At 41.0% G+C, this 16402-nt stretch overlaps 1 protein-coding gene across 9 annotated transcripts in view; it reads right to left on the minus strand.

Moving 5' to 3' along the window:
• IARS1 (isoleucyl-tRNA synthetase 1) overlaps window positions 1-16402 on the minus strand; it is a 75012-nt gene that overhangs the window by 24531 nt on the left and 34079 nt on the right. For 8 of the 9 annotated variants that reach the window (XM_069476269.1, XM_069476275.1, XM_069476270.1 and 5 more), the window contains 11 exons: window positions 15677-15763; window positions 14831-14914; window positions 13687-13831; window positions 11729-11849; window positions 8915-9006; window positions 7276-7353; window positions 6217-6338; window positions 5669-5771; window positions 5340-5423; window positions 3642-3816; window positions 910-1022 (listed from right to left, as the gene is read on the minus strand). In XM_069476269.1, the coding sequence (XP_069332370.1) occupies window positions 910-1022; window positions 3642-3816; window positions 5340-5423; window positions 5669-5771; window positions 6217-6338; window positions 7276-7353; window positions 8915-9006; window positions 11729-11849; window positions 13687-13831; window positions 14831-14914; window positions 15677-15763 (1204 nt within the window). The remainder of the gene's footprint in view (window positions 1-909; window positions 1023-3641; window positions 3817-5339; window positions 5424-5668; window positions 5772-6216; window positions 6339-7275; window positions 7354-8914; window positions 9007-11728; window positions 11850-13686; window positions 13832-14830; window positions 14915-15676; window positions 15764-16402) is intronic. The other variant, XM_069476272.1, reaches the window with a different exon arrangement.

Consider the following 16402-nt stretch of genomic DNA (forward strand, 5'->3'; position numbering starts at 1 on the left):
AAAATTTCAGTCAGCAGGGCCACTAAGGCCCCCTACAACATGTAAGCCATGTCAACAAGCTCAGAAGCATCACAAGAAGATATTTCTGTAAGTGTGGAAAATTTTTCAGGTCCCTAACATTCACTATACTATAATCAGGAAGGACTGCCCACTCTCGTTGTTTAGAAACCTCCTCCCTGCCTTCCCCTACCTTCTTTCCTAGCTACTGCACCTTTGACTCCTTGCTACTGTCGGCTGACATGGAGTTCTATCCACATCTACCTCAAGTCCCCGTGTAAAGGCATGAGTCTGGCCTTCCGTTTACAGAGATGCTGCTCCACTTTCCCCTGTACGTGACATATTAAGCACAGAGGGGCTCCAGCAATGTCCTCAATTTTCCATGAGAGATCTTACAACCATGCTGTTTGGAAAAGACTGTTCAGGATTAGAAACAGTTCCATCTCTGTTGCATCATGACAAAAAATACTGATCCCAGAATCCAAAACAGATTATATATTCTCTTCAAGGCACATGACCTGACCACCCTCACCTCTACCTCAATTTTTGAAAAGGGGCCTTTCTCTGTTATTTCCACCAGATAACTTATCAGGAAGAATAGTAAAAATTTGCTACTTTCCTGTGTCCATGACTGACTCGTTCCTTGAATGGTTCATTTGGTCTTAACCTAACACTTAGGACAATTACTCATCTGTGGAAATTACAAAATGCTCATTTATGTATTCATTAAACAAATGCCTATGTCAAAGGCATATCACAGCAATGTTTAATAAAGCCAATCTAAAATGAGTAACTGGTTTATTTTACCCTGAGACAAGCTGTCAACACTATAAGGAAAGGCATAGGTAAAACACTTTCTCCTATTAAGTTCTCATCTTTTGGTAAAGAAATGTTCTAGGAACAGAAAAATACCTGAGCATCTGAGTGTGCTTCAAATTGCGCAGTTCCACCTGTGACCTGATCAAAGCTGTACATGAGGCGGATGTCTTCTTCATGCAATTCGTGGCCTTCCACAACAATGGTCCCTATCAGGAGAAGCAGTTGCACTGTTAATCAGCCCCTTCCCCTCTTTGAGCTGTTGCGCTACTAGTGTACTGTGCCCTTTTTTTGATGAAAATTTTACAATAGCACAGAGTTGTAGAGGCTTCAAGAGATCATTTCCTCCAGACTCATATCACTGTTGTAGCCAAGGATGTGACAAACTTCCTTTATACTACACTATGCTACCTTGAAGACAGTTAAGTCATCACCAATGTCTACTGTTTTCTATAAACCCCCAGCCAAAAACACGCCAAAGCTAAGGGAATGCACCAAGAGGAAACAAATCCCCACCATAAACACAGAGCAGCATGATGTAATGAAGAAAACACAGTCTTCAGAATGAACGTGGACTTAGACCTACTACTCACTGGTTATATGACCTGATATTCTACTATCTGCTGAGCAGGGTGTGGTGAGGCTGAAATGAAATGGACCGTGTGAAGTACTGAGCAACATGCTGTCCGGAGGAGAGTGTATGGACAGCTGCGGATGGTAATTCCACATCTCAAGGTAAGCCCACTGTGGTCACTGATAACTACTTTCTTGGGCTTTGAGCACTAGGCTGTTGGTTTTCTTTGTATCACTGTGTTCTAAAAACTATTTTGTTTTCCATCAGTGCAGAAACAGTCTATTCAGAAACTATAGTTTAGAAGCTTTTGGCTTCACATAAGACTTATTTCAGGACTTTTTGATGTTTTGGCCACCTGGTAAAACAACTTAGATTTGTGACTTGAAAGCTGATCAAACAACATTTTGCTTTTTTAACATTTTGAGTTGAGTTAGTAAAGTCTCACGTTTTAGCTGCTAATCTCTTACGTTTTATTAATTCTACCTAAGAATTTGTGGAATCTTAGGGACATACCCCCAATTTCCATAACCAGTCACTTGATTCCTGAGTCCTTAAACCTCCTGTCTCAAGTCCTTATCTTCCTGTCCCAGGATAGCTGCAGGAGGTCAAGCAGCCATAGAATCAGACTAAGCATGATTCCTTTTCTGTTCCCTAAGTATGAATATGATTGTAATAATGGCAAAGCTGAAAATTCCTGGATACCCTGAAATGCTCTCTGAGGGGTGGAGAGAGGGGCTGAGTTCCCTTTCCTAACCCCGTTGTTTGGTTAGGCTCCCCGTACATGTTCTCATATTACCCTAGCCTTTTCCTTCACAGCAATTATCAAAACCATAATTATTTCCGTAAGCCTTCATTGTCTATCAGCACCATGACGGTAGTAACAAAGTCTGTCTTATTCAGCTCTACACTGGGCTTTCAAAAATATTTGGTGAATAAATGAATCTAGTCTTGCCCAATAAGAGACAAAGATATGAATTCTGGACATTTCAGAAAAACTGTGATAAGTTCAAACCCATTTTTCTCAGCAGGAAGCTCTAAACCACAATGCTAACTCCCTTTCCTCCAAGAATACTATAATCTTTTCTTTAGAACATTTTCTAGTCTTACATCTCCAAAAGCCATTTTCTTTTTCTCTCCATAAGCAACATGTGGACACTCCTGGGGAACATAAGCTGCTGGGTCACGAAGCCCTGGGAGTTCTGGTCTCTCTCAACAGGAGGGTTGATTTTCTAGGCTCACATTAGCATTTGCAGAATTCAAAGGTAAGGTCCATCCATCTGATTCAGTAATTTCTATCTAACTAACCCTAAAGAAGTCAATTCCACAAAATAATTACATGGAAAAATACTCACTGCAATATTATTTATTAACATTAAAAGACTCAAAACAATTTAAACACCAACAATAAAAGACTAGTTAAAAATATTATCAAGTGGCCAGGCATGGTGGCTCACGGCTATAATCCTGGCACTCTGGAAGGCTCAGGTGGGCGGATCGTTTGAGCTCAGGAATTTGAGACTAGCCTGAGCACAAGTGAGACACCCATCTCTACTAAAAAAAAATAGAAAGAAATTAGCTGGACAACTAAAAATATATAGAAACAATTAGCTGAGCATGGTGGTGCATGCCTGTAGCCCCGGCTACTCGGGAGGCTGAGGCAGGAAGATTCCTTGAGCCCAGGAGTTTGAGGTTGCTCTGAGCTAGGCTGATGCCACGGCACTCTAGCCCAGGCAACAGAGTGAGACTCTGTCTTGGGGAGGAAAAAAAACAAAATCAAGTATCTACATGAAGAAAAAGCAGGAGGCTATTAAAACAGCATTTCAAAGAGTATAAATACATAAGATGTTTATAATGTAAAGTGAAAATGCAGAAAAAATATGTAACATAAATATAAAAATAGAAAAAAGTAAAAAGGGAGAAATTTAAATTTATAGTGTGACTTCCATTTTATAAGGCTATAATTATATGACTATATATGTAACTGGAGGAAAATAAACCAGAATTTTAACAGTACACCAGCACCTATTGGGTTGCATATTAACAGCAGACAGGAGGTACTCAATTTATGTTACATGGATGGGCAGTGGGGTTAGGGGTCATTTGTGTTTCCTTTCTAAATTATTGTAAACATTTTTATGACCAGGAAAATGTTTTAAGAAATGGATGTGATATTAAATGCCACACAGGAGCCTAAATACAAAAAATTCCTCAGCCTGAGGACATGAATGGTGCCCTTGTCTGAGCAGACACCCACCACATTTCTGGAACTGCTCCAGCTCCTCATTGTTCAACTGCTTGATGGATGTCATCACCGTTTTAAAAGCTCCCTTCAGACGCTTCCCTAGGACCATGTGATCCGGTTCTGCCCTTAGCCGAATGCCATATTTGTTTTTATTTGTAGACAATGTAACTTTTCGAACATTCAATTCCTATAGATAATGCACAAGAGGAAACAAAAATGAGACACGAAAACATGTCCACAAAAAACACGCATGTATACGAATGTCCATAACGGCATTACTCGTAACAGTCAAAAAATAAAAACCACCCAAGTGTCCATCAATTGTGAATGGATAAATAAAATGTGGTATATACATGCAATGGGATTTTGAGTAATATAAAGGAAGAATCAGTTAATCATAACTGATTCATGCCTCCATCAGGTAGTTAAGGATTACCAACACAGCAGGGATGATGAAACTACAGCAGAAGGTAGGAAAATGAAATGAAATGTCATAAGCGTACACTGAAGCAAGTAATAGTGGAACATCTAGTTTGCCACTATACTTAACTGTATTAATTAATCTCACTGTAAGTGATCAAGATATTTTATTTTTAAAATTTTCTATTTTTATGCATATTCAGACATTAATTTCAGAATTCATAATCTAACTTTTGGTTTCTAATATTTGTCTGGAATTCTCAAGCAATTTAAAACTAAATGCAGAATTAATATTTTCTATAATAATGTATTAAAATACCTGTGAAAATAAAAAATGAAATTAAAAATTTGTTTTAAAAACATCATGAAATAAAGCATTTTGGGAGGAAAACTGATAGCATACTTTAAACTTTTAATCCCAAAATTCCACTTCTGGAATCTAGCCAATATCCATATGCTGATATATAGGCAAAGATACACACATACACCTTTTGTTTGTAATCAGAAACCTAAATTTCCAATAGGAAAGTAATTAAATAAATTATGAAGCAGCCAGGAAGTAAACACTATGCAGCTGTTAAAAGGATATACTATATTAGCTGGGCATAAGGCGCACGCCTGTAGTCCCAGCTACTTGGGAGGCTGAGCCCAAGATTTTGAGGTTGTAATGAGTTATGATGCTGCCACTGCACTCCAGCCTGGGCAACAGAGTGAGACCCAGTCTTCAACAACAAAAAAAGATACATAGTTAAGAAATCAAGTTAAAGACTATATACATGATCCTACAGATGCACAAATAAACCCAAACAGCATAAGTACATGTGAGTATATGTATGTACACACATGTATAAAATCCTAGGAACCTCCCTAAGAGGGTAAGTGAGACTCCCGTACAGACAGGGTGCAGAGGGACCCACCGTTCACTGGGCGCATACTATGTTAGTGTTTTAGCTGTTTACAAGCAATGTGTGGTCACTTGTGTAATTTGAAGGAACAAAGTTTTATTGTTAATTATCAAAAAGTACTTTGGGGAAGAGAAGTGAATGAGGGTAATGAAAGGTACAGAAATTCATTTATCTTGGAGTATTTTTAAGAGAAACATATCAAATTTATGTTGATTCCAAGGGAAGTGTAATATATCATGAATAAGAATGTTATATACATACTGACATACAAAAGAAAAAGAATAAATTATACACTCAAAGTGTACTTTATTGAGGAATATTCATCCAAATAATCTTCTCAAGCAAAGTCTGTTTGGAACCAAAACAAACAAATCATCTACCTTACCTCAATGATATACTTCTCCAAAGACTTGATATCTTTAAGAGCTTCTGGATCTTGATGGATAACCACAATTTCCTTCACAGGATACTAGGAGGAAAAGGGAGGATAAAGTTCACTAAGCAGCCAGTCCTCTAAACTGCAGAAAAATGGAATGTTGTAAATCTTTATCTGAATCCCAAGCTCCAAACTAGTCAGGCTGACCTAATTCACACCATTACTGTAAAAAAAGAAAAAAAAAAGGCCACTGCGGGAAGCTCCCTATATTAAGAAACAGTCCAAAAACTTTATTATTTTAGGTCTGTGCCATGTAAAATATAAATAAAATTTCAAACCTTTATTGGAATAGTTTTACGGTCTCGGATCACTCGCCCAAGTTCAATCACAGACTGCATCCTAGTTACTGCACTCTCAGTTTTCTTGTCAATCAATTCTTCTCTGAGTGGCAGAGATAGGAATATGAAAGCGATTAGATTTAAAAGGAGAAAATCCAGAACAACAGGCATGCTTAAGTGAGGTAGAGAGTGAGGCTCGAGAAGGGATGCTGTGGCTGGGCCTCCTGGTGAGGCATCTAGGGAAGGGCAGTGCCCATGCCTGCTGCTAAGCGCCCAACAGCTCCCCAGGGGGCAAGCCCATACCCCACCTGCCACAGCCCTACAGAAGGGTTCTACATTGAGTATCCCTCCTACCATATATCAAAGTGGGCCCCATTCTGAAGCCTGAAGAGCAGCTCATGTCAGCTTTGAGGGAGGCAGGGCACTGAGGCGCTAGAGCAGGGAAATGCCGGCTCTCTCCATTCTTTCCTATGGAGCTGGGGTCCCCATATGCTCAACTCTCTGCCTCTCCAGGGCCCAAGCGAGTCTGATCTGTATTTGATTCTTACCGAACATGGGGCAGCATGAGGTAGTGGATGCTAAGTGTGTCTTTGTCCTGAACAGAAACAGGGTCAATCAGTACCTTTAGATTCTGATACATCAATTCAGTGAGGAAAGGTGTGTAGGGGGCCTGTGTGAGGACAGAGAACATCATGTCATGCGTATACAGCCATCATTAATTGATTTCATTTACACTGAAAACAACTAAACATTTTAGAGAACAATACAGTAATATGCATAGAGAAATGGGCATGAAGTTACTAAAAGTGCTCTATGAAAGAGAAATGACCTCATACATATGAAGAATAGCAGCAAGACTTCAGCAAAAAAAAAAAAAAAAAGCCCCTAAGCATCTTTAGACTTCAGGAGACCTGACCATGTACCAGCCAAGTCAACAAGCACAGAGGACTGAATGTCTCAAACCTCAGAAACCTGATCTGTAAAGTGGGGGAAAATGCTACGTGTTTCATAGGATGAAGGTGAATGAGGTCAGGCACGGAAGGCACCAGGCACAAAACCTTGTACAAAGCAGATTCTCCTTTGGTTAAGTAATAAATAGAAGGTTTATAACATACTGTAGTAGTAAAAACAGGACACAAGGAATTAAAGTTGGAGATTTTTCACTTGTATATCATTTAATTAATATTTTAACTGGTAGGAACAGGTTTCAAATAACTACTGGTACATTTTTCTCTGCTCAGTTAAAATATTGTTGTGATGTATTTGTTTAGTTAGACATTAGTTCAGGAAACTCCCCATTACTCAAAGACAATTATGGCAATCCACATAAAGATGAGGTATGTCTTACCTTGAACTGTAGATGCTCATTCTAGATCCAAAGACCCTAAACTTATACTGTACTGACAGAGACTGTAAGAAATAATCTAGTATTTCTAAGTCCTTGATATATGCTTATGCTAGTAAGATTTCTGAGGTGTTATAAAACTTCTATTTCTATTTTTGGTTGAACAAATAAAGAATAAGCATAAATGGAGGATGCTGTAGCAAGAGGGTATCACACACAGCCCATGGGCCAAGGAGTTTTAAAAAGGGGCCACACATCTTACCATAAGTCTGCAAAGAGAAAGCAGAACACTAAACAAGGTTTCTAGGGCCACAACACAATCTTCCAACCCATTTTCACCCTAATGAATAAAAAAAGAAACATAAACATTAAACTGCTAAAAATGTTTATAATAAAAACAAGTAAGTTTATTAAAAAGAGGCAACCCACACAGAACATGCAGCATACAAGGAAGACATGAGACAAAACAAGGAAAAATGGTCATAACCACAGGGTGCTTGGGGTCAGTGCCATCACGGTAGCCTTGCAGGGCAGTGAAGGAGGCCTGGCTGGGATGTGCACCTGCTGTCCCCTGACTATCCCCACCTGAGATGAGTGGCTGGGGAGGTGATGCTGACTGTAGGACCCTAAATCTGAGGGCAGAATGGATCCATACGCAATAGACAGAAACACTTGCTAACAGAAAGCTTTAAAGAACCTTTAGGTAAGACTGCTTATTTTAAAAAAGTATACACTATATATTTTAAAAAAATAATTATACTAATTGCAGCAAAAACAAAGATAATAAAAACAAATTCAACCATAACTGAGTTATCTAGATACAACTACTATAAACATTTTGGTATATGTTATTCTAAATATATGTGTATATGTGGGTATGTAATACATTTTAACAAAAATTGTATTTGTGTTACAGGCTTTTATTATTAATACATTTTAAGACAGAACTAATGGGTGGTAGGAGCCTTCACCTGGCCTGCAGTAAGGACACCTGCCACTCCTTGTCTTGCACTATTGTTATCTACGCAGCTGGTGTGGGTCCTGAGACCAGGCAAGTTTTGCTCATTCTAAACCCCTAACAGCTATATGGTCGGGTGCGGTGACTCACGCCTGTAATCCTAGCACTCTGGGAGGCCGAGGCGAGAGGATCGCTAGAGGTCAGGAGTTCAAGACCAGCCTGAGCAAGAGAGAGAGACCCCGTCTCTACTAAAAATAGAAAGAAATTAGCTGGACAACTAAAAATATATATAGAAAAAATTAGCTGGGCACGGTGGCACATGCCTGTAGTCCCAGCTACTCGGGAGGCTGAGGCAGGAGGATCGCTTGAGCCCAGGAGTTTGAGGTTGCTATGAGCTAGGCTGACGCCACAGCACTCTAGCCCAGGCAACCGAGTTAGACTCTGTCTCAACAACACCACCACCCCCCCAACAGCTATAGAGAAGTTTTGTATTTTTTTTATTTCAGCATTACGGGGGTACAAATGTTTAGGTTATATAGAGAAGTTTTGTCCACAGCAAACACTCAATAAACAACTGACTCCCTAGTTAGAGAAGCAAGGAGGTACCCCTCTTAAGATCAAAGCAATACTTGACAATATTTGCATAAATTTATTTTGGATTTTAAGAGATTTTGCTCAGTTTAGTCCAGTATGGGCCCTGACTCTTTCCCTCCAATATGATATGTTCATAATTATGTTATGAAAACATGCAAACTGACTTTTAGCACTTATAGGTCCTTGTCAAATAACAATAAATATAGTTAATACAAAATGTAAAAGGAAAAGAAAAAGCTTCAAAAACTGAAAGCATTTGGAAACATTCCTTTTCCTTTTGGTTATTATTTTTCTTCTACTCACAAACTTCATACACTTTTTGCTCTTCCCAACAGCAGTCTATACTTACCTTTAATCTTCTGCGGTTCATTCTAACATACCAATTAGTCAGAACATCTACAAACTTGACCAGGCGAGGCACCACAGTATAAAGCCTATAAGCTAAAAGCAAGACAAGTGAATCAGGCAGCCAGTCTATGCCAGTCATCTGGGGTGGAGGGCAGGGCACAAAATAAAAAACAAGCAGCCCCTTCCATCTAAGGACCTCCACCTATTATGGAGACAAGAAGAACCAAAATGAAGCTATTGTATAATGGCTCATTTATTGAGGATGTACTACATGGCAGTCAAGGTGTTTACGGATGCACACAAAAACCACTCTATCAGCCACATGTGAATTCCCATCGGCCAGTGAGAAAAACTGAAACCCTAGTATGTGTGACTCAAAGTCCAAGGCTGTCCACACACACAACTCCAGGAAGCATTGTTTACAAGGTGTACAATATGAAGCACTAACAAAAGCCCAACTTCTTTCTATCATACTATACTGTGCCTCAATTAATAGACAAATGAGCAAAAAGCTTGAATTAGATGCTAAGAGGCACAGCATAGGCCAGTGGTTCACAAACGGGAGCAATTTTGCCCTGCAGGGGACATCTGGCAATGCCCGAAGAGACGTTTTAGTTGTCACAACTTGGGGGAAAGGAGGTGCTACTGGAATCTGACAGGTGGACCCCAGGGATGGTGCTTAACATCTTATAAGACAGCACAATGCCCCCCAGTGAAGAATGATCCATCCCAAATGTCAGTGGCACTGCTATTGAGAAATTCTGGTGTAAGCTATGTATAAAATAGAACAGGCCTTTTCTTTCTAAGGGTTAAAATAGTCAAGGAAAGAAAGCTACAGAAGGTAGTGAGAAAAGAAAAAAAGTCTTGAGGCATCAGAAAGATTTGAAGGGTCCCCTGAGTAACTCAGACAGTGAGCAGGAAAGTAAGGGCATTTAGCCAATCCTATTTGAGGCAAGGCTTATTTTAAGGATTCTCATTCACCTCCCCTTTAACTGACACTCTCTGTTGCATACAAACACACACCAAAAACAAAAAGAATTAAGACCAAAAATTATAAGCAAACCTAATTTATATTAGTGAAAAGAGTTCAAGGAGTGTTAACGAGGCGCCTGGTCTAAGGTAATAAGGTGAGAAGCTGCAACGGGCACAGCTGCTCTCTGCTACTGTTCACAAAGATGAGAACTGAGGTGGACCAAGTCCTAGGCCAGTGTCATTAGCTGGTCACACATTCCTAGACAGGTGATTTCAGTGTCTGAGGCCTATTCTGTAGAGAAGAGGCCTGTCTAAATTATTTCTAGGGTTCACTGTAATTTTTATTATACCTTTTAGAATGCTCAAGTTTCCTATGTTCAAGTTTCAACTCTGAGAGAGTAAATGAACCCCATGTACAATGAATACACAATATATGGAGGCAGCAGCTACTGCTGAGGCCACCACGACTCTGTGAGGTAGATCTTCTCACGTCCGCACTGCTGACAAGACAGCTGAGGGCACAAAGGCGACAGGCTAGCAGAGCACTCTGGTTCCACAGCACTGTGGGTTTGCCAGGCCTCTTGCAAACAACCCACATCACGTGGCTGCTGATCTCCAGTTCCCGGGCAGACCAGGGTGCACGCTCTCTGGACCCAGCTTCACAGGAGGTCACAGTAGCTGGTGCCCAAAGACGGCTGGGACCTTGGGCAACAACCCCACCTTTCCCACCCACTCATCACTCAGGAGGGAAGAGTGGACACAGCTGTGAACGAGTCTGGGGAGAGTGCAGTGGACTTCCAGTGCTACTCTTCCTGGGACACAGGTCAGCCTCACACACTCATTTCCATCTTCATTTGTGTCAATTCGACCAACAGTTTGACTATCATCATCCTTACATGTATTTAAGGAGGTGGATGAGTCCTTCAGGGTAACTGATTAACAGTCCTTTTGTGCCCACTGTGGCAGCACTGCCTACTCCAGGGAGAACCATGAGCCAGTGACCAGGCTAATGCTGAATCCCAAGTCTACTCTGGCCACCACACCTGCCCAATAGCACCAGGCACCACAGGGTGAAGAGAGGGCAGATTAACTTTGCCCTCTTTTGCCCTCACTATGACCCGGCATCTCTGCCTGCCTACTTTACTAAACTGTCTGAGGTGCCTTAGGTAAGAGCTTCTAGAATTTCTTACCTGGACTATGAGAAATATGGTTGTGACTATCTCAAACCTTGAGGAAGGCAACATAATGTACTTTCCTAATCTCAGTCTATAACCAAACTCATTGTTAGGTAATAGAAATACACCAAAATGTCTATTTCATTATTGCTTTTCTCAATTTTCTAATTTTTCTAGAACGGACAGAGATTATTCATTTAATAATGAAAATAGGCCTAAAAATAAATTAAAACTAGATAACAAGTACTACCTATTGAGTACCTATTATCTGCCAATTATTTTTTCATAAATCATCTCTATTGAAACCTTGTAGTAACTCTGCCAGGCATTTTGCAGAGGAAGAAACTGAGGGTCATAGACTTTAGGCAACCTTTGAGATCGGCAACAAAAGTTCAATTTTGAACTGACAGCTATCCAGCTCCACAGCCTACACTCTTCTACGGAGGACACCCTCCAGAGACAGAATCACCTAGGGCCTCAAAACAAACACATTTCTTAACTCATAAGCCTTCACAAAACTGTATTTGAGAGATTAAATAATTTTTTATCTACTGCTTTGCACCTCTCAAAATTTTCTCTATGTTTATAGACAGTTAAATATCAAAAGAGTAATTGCAAAAAGAATAAAAAGTCCTTTTTTCTGGGAAGACAGCCTAAAAGAGACTCACCTGCCATTTCAGTCTCAAAGAATCCAACCAGTGACTGCATAAAGGACAGGATCCACCGGTCTGTAATATTGGGGCTTTCTCTAACGGTGTTTTCATTGTAAAGGAATTCCATTTCTTCCTCCTAGGAATGGGCAATTAAATGAAACAGTCACATGCTTGGGTGAACAATTCCTATGGGAGAAACATTCTTTTAATCACTTAAACTGAAAGAAGCAGCAAAAAACAAAACCAACCAAACAAAAAAACCCCAGGCACTACTGCCAATCTAAATTTCTGATTCTCAGCAATATTTTCAAATAAGCACTAACTTGGGGCATTAAGTCCTCAATTAATTATGTTTTTGAGTGAAATGAAGAGAATTCAGGAAAAAATTACTTCTCTGCATCAAAGAAAGTTATTATGAATTGAGAGATATTCTAAAATTTTGTCAATAAGCATAAGGTTTGGTTACTTTAAACCTAAAGTTGGAAGGACAGTGAAATTGTCTAGGATGGAATGACTGTCCACAAACTGAAAATGAGCACTAGGAATTAATTTCTATGCTAAGGTGGTTAATTTTACCTAGAATGTTCTATCTTATCTTATTTTTGCTTTGCAAAATCCTCCTTGAGCCTAAAGGCCCATTTTACCTGTCCCCACTCTACAAACACAACTCGTGGCCTGCTTTGGTTCTCGGGCAGCACCACAACCAGGCTTGTAGGGCAGCGGCAAGGCAACTCTCTCCCTGGATTTAAGCACCTGATGGTGGAGTCTGCGTCTTGTCGCCATGTCCAGACAGGCCCCAGCTGCAGGCAAGTTTCACTTAGTCTGTATTCCCGCATCCCACACCATCGGAGGCTTTCAGAGCACACCTGCTTAAGGGCTGTTGGCCCTACTTGGCATAGAACCACGTGCAGGAGAGGTGCAAAGACTGCAAAGAGATGAAGAATGCTGGGAGCTTGAGGAAGACGCCTGCCTTTCTCAATTCCCAGGGAAAAGTCCACCCTGGGAGCCTCAGGTAAATATACTCTGTCCTTGTCCTTGTTAGCAGAATGAGTCAAGGCCAGACACAGCAGAAGAGAGTGATCTGCCTGCGGAAGTAGAATGACCAGAGCTCTCTACTGCGAGCTTCAGGACTGCTCACGCAGTAATACCGTCACATGTTCACTGAACAGTAATTTACTAGCAATTCTACTTATAAGCTGCTGGAGATAGGAAGATGAGTGGTATCAGGGCCCTTATCCCAAACTGGGCCTTAAAAGCACAAATAGGAACATGTGAAATGAAGGTGATGGACCCTGACAGAGTTGAGAGGCTGGGGAGTTGGCCCCAGAGCAAGGGCTTCTCAGGATGGGCCTCTCAGGCAAACAGGTAACTGCCCTTTCATATACATTACTTTCACATACATCACCATTATTTGTAATCTTAAGAATCCACTGAGAACTCCACCAAGAAATGCTGTCACTCTCAAAGTCTCAGCCCAAATGCCACCAAATGCCACCCCATAGAGTGGCCTTCCCTGACCACTCATCTCAAGTAGTTGGCCCTAGCCCCAGTGACTCTGCTCTTCCCCAGGTGCTCACTTTCTGACAGTAGCTGATTCTTCACTGTCTCCCTCAGTTCTCCACCCAACTGGTTCCATGAGGGGAGGGCGTCTCACTCAACACGGAGTCCCTGGCACCAAGAACTGGTTGACTAAGTGACCACATGATGTGACTCTTCTAAAGATAAGGCCCTGTGTCCTGCAGAGGTGAGTGCCTGCCCAGATGGTCCAGCTCTGGGTCCCATACTCCTGGCACAGCCTAGACCCCAGACACCTACTATACATGTACAGCCTCCGCATGGTTCAGAGTCTCCCCAGCATTGGACAGCAAAGAACAGCAGCCTTAAGGTCTTGCACAGAGTTCCACCTCACAGCTCAGCACAGGAGGTGCCATGCAGATGCCGCAGGCATACACGCAGCTCATTGAGGTCCATACCTTCTGGAGCCTCAGGACATTCTGGATGAAGAAGCGATATGCATTGTACCATGGGAGCAGCACATCTTTAAGGACGTCCCGCACACCCTCCTCCTTAAAGCGGAGGTTTTCTGCTCTCACTACAGGGGAGTTAATCAGGTATAATCTGGAAGAGGGCGAAAAATTACACAGAAAAGATACATATCTAGTAAACCAAATATTACTACTTAAAATATTGAGGGCAAGATGAAAATCAGCACTTTTTTCTAAAAAAGGAGGAAGTTATGCATACTCTTCAAAGGTCAATTTAAAACTCACAAAGCTCTTACTTTATGTGAGACCTAGTAAATTATGATGCCGTATACGTAACCTCATACCAAAATATGGCATTTGTACCAGTACAGAAATGCCAGTCTCACCGCAGGGCCAAGTCTCACCAAGAGGAAAGCTGGCCTGGTCCGCATGAAGAGCTGCTTCCTCCTTCCCATGGACACTACTCACATCCCCACTGTGTACAGCCTCAGGGAGTCACGAGGACCAACCTTCACAGAGCCTGGTGGGCAAAGGCCAGGAATCCTGCTAAACAGCCTATGTGGCAGGGGAGACAATTCTTACCCCAAAGTATTACCCAGTCCAAATGGTCAACAGTGCTGAGGATGAGCCTAACATAACAGAGTGGAGGGACAGCCCTGATAACTGCTCCTTAGCTACAGAGGTACTGCGTGAAGGTGCTCAGTCATGGGCCTGGGTGTGGGGCTCATGTCTGCGACATGGGTATGCTGAACAAAACCCCTGTGTCCCTTTCAACTTGAACACTGTGTGATTTCGTAATTGTGACTATATCAAGCAGCGGCTCAAATTTCTCTAAAAGCTTTTCTGCATTAATTTTTTATTTGCTCTAGCATAAATATATCTCATATGGCTCTAACAAAATTAAATCCCAAACAGGTCCTCTTTCTCACAAAGACCTCTAGGTTTGAAATGCCTTTATTATTTAGAAAACTATTTTGGAGGTTTAAAATCAATAACTATACCAATGTAACACTCCATATAACAGACATACATTTTTAAAAGCCTCACTACAAACCAAATCTAAGAACTGTCATTAATAAGATGGAATATGCTTACATAAAAAATACATACAAGGCAAAGCACTGGTTTGTACCTGAGGGCATCAGCACCATACTTATGGATGATTGAAACTGGATCTGGATAATTCTTTTTTCGTTTGCTCATTTTTTGACCATCACTTGTGAAATAAAAGAAAGATAATTATGTATGTCAACATCACAGATGATTTTCATATATGGATATAAATTATTTACAATAGGAATACATAAATGCAAATGGGAAGGAGTAAAAGTGGGAAGTAATACTCAGTGGGAGGAAGAGTTTTAGGTGAGGGGAAGAATGGCATCTGGTGACAGAGTACCTGGGTTGCGTCTGACATGGCTTTCATTAGCCCTGATCCTGGGCACTCATGGTCTCTTAACCTATAGCTTCCTCATGTGTTAAAAAGAGGACAATGAAAATCTACATTAAAGGACTGATGCACAGATTAAATAAGATCTACAAGAAAAAGTACTTCATAAAATGCTAAGTTTAGTAAGTGTTATTTTATTACTCGTAATATGACTAGCAGCATTATGTTACTAGTAGTAACCTAGTCTAAAAGTCCTTCCCTTTCTCTTTCTCTTCCTCCATCTGCCTTATCTCTTATGCACTCCTCCTTGAGAAACAGTAGAGATATCTGGAGACACAAAAGCCTAGGATGGAGATGTGGCCTGGACAGGAGTTTTAATGAAAAAGAACAGTAAGTAGTTTAAGACTAGAGGGGAGAAAAAGAGTATGATTAGAGCTGAGATTTAGTGTTCCTAAATTCCTCTATTCAGAAAGAAAACATGGCTAGGTCCAACCAGGACACGGCTGCTTTGAAAAGCAACAGTTTCTAGGTGCAAGAACAAAGGGTATCAGAACTGGAACTAGTCACTACACAAAGAAGTGCACCTACCTTGCCAGGACAAGCCCATTCACAATCACGTTCTTGAAGGGTGGTTGTCCAAACAGAGCTGTGGCCAGCACCAGCAGGGTATAAAACCTGAAATAAAAAACCCCAGTTCAATAAAAATAGAAAAGTCCAAACACAGCAAAAAAATTATATGTACTCACTGGCCTGAACTGCTATTTCTGAGAAGCTGTACTTCTTGATAACTTAAAGCAATGGTTCTTAATCCTGGTTAAAATACAAGAATCATTTGGGAAGTGCTGAAAAATAACTGACGCACAAGACCCATCACAGACCAAATTAGAGCCTCTGATATGAAAAGATGAAATTTGCTTTTTTAAAAGCAAACAAAGGCCTGGAGTGATGTACTAACCCTCCCTCTGCTATCAGGACCTCCAGCAGTTGAGGACCACTGCCTTCCTCTCGGGGAGACAGTGGGGAGAGCCACAAGGCAGTGCTGGATGGCCTCTCAGGACCACCCAGAATCACCTGGCTAAAAATGAGGGACATATGTCACATTTGGCACAAGACCATATGGGACAATCTGATGACAAAAGATGAAAAAGCACTCATTTAAAACTCAAAAGGTAGACTATAAGAACACAGAAGATGCCTTTATTCTGTCAGATATGTATCTTATTTATGTGCCAGCTACCTTGTTCCCTAAAAGAACTCTACCACAATCCTACTGCTATCCTGGGGTAATGCTCCTCTGCCTCTGTGACCTGATTC

The sequence above is a fragment of the Eulemur rufifrons genome, chromosome 7, assembly GCF_041146395.1.
Source record: "Eulemur rufifrons isolate Redbay chromosome 7, OSU_ERuf_1, whole genome shotgun sequence".
NCBI classification, from domain to species: domain Eukaryota; kingdom Metazoa; phylum Chordata; class Mammalia; order Primates; family Lemuridae; genus Eulemur; species Eulemur rufifrons.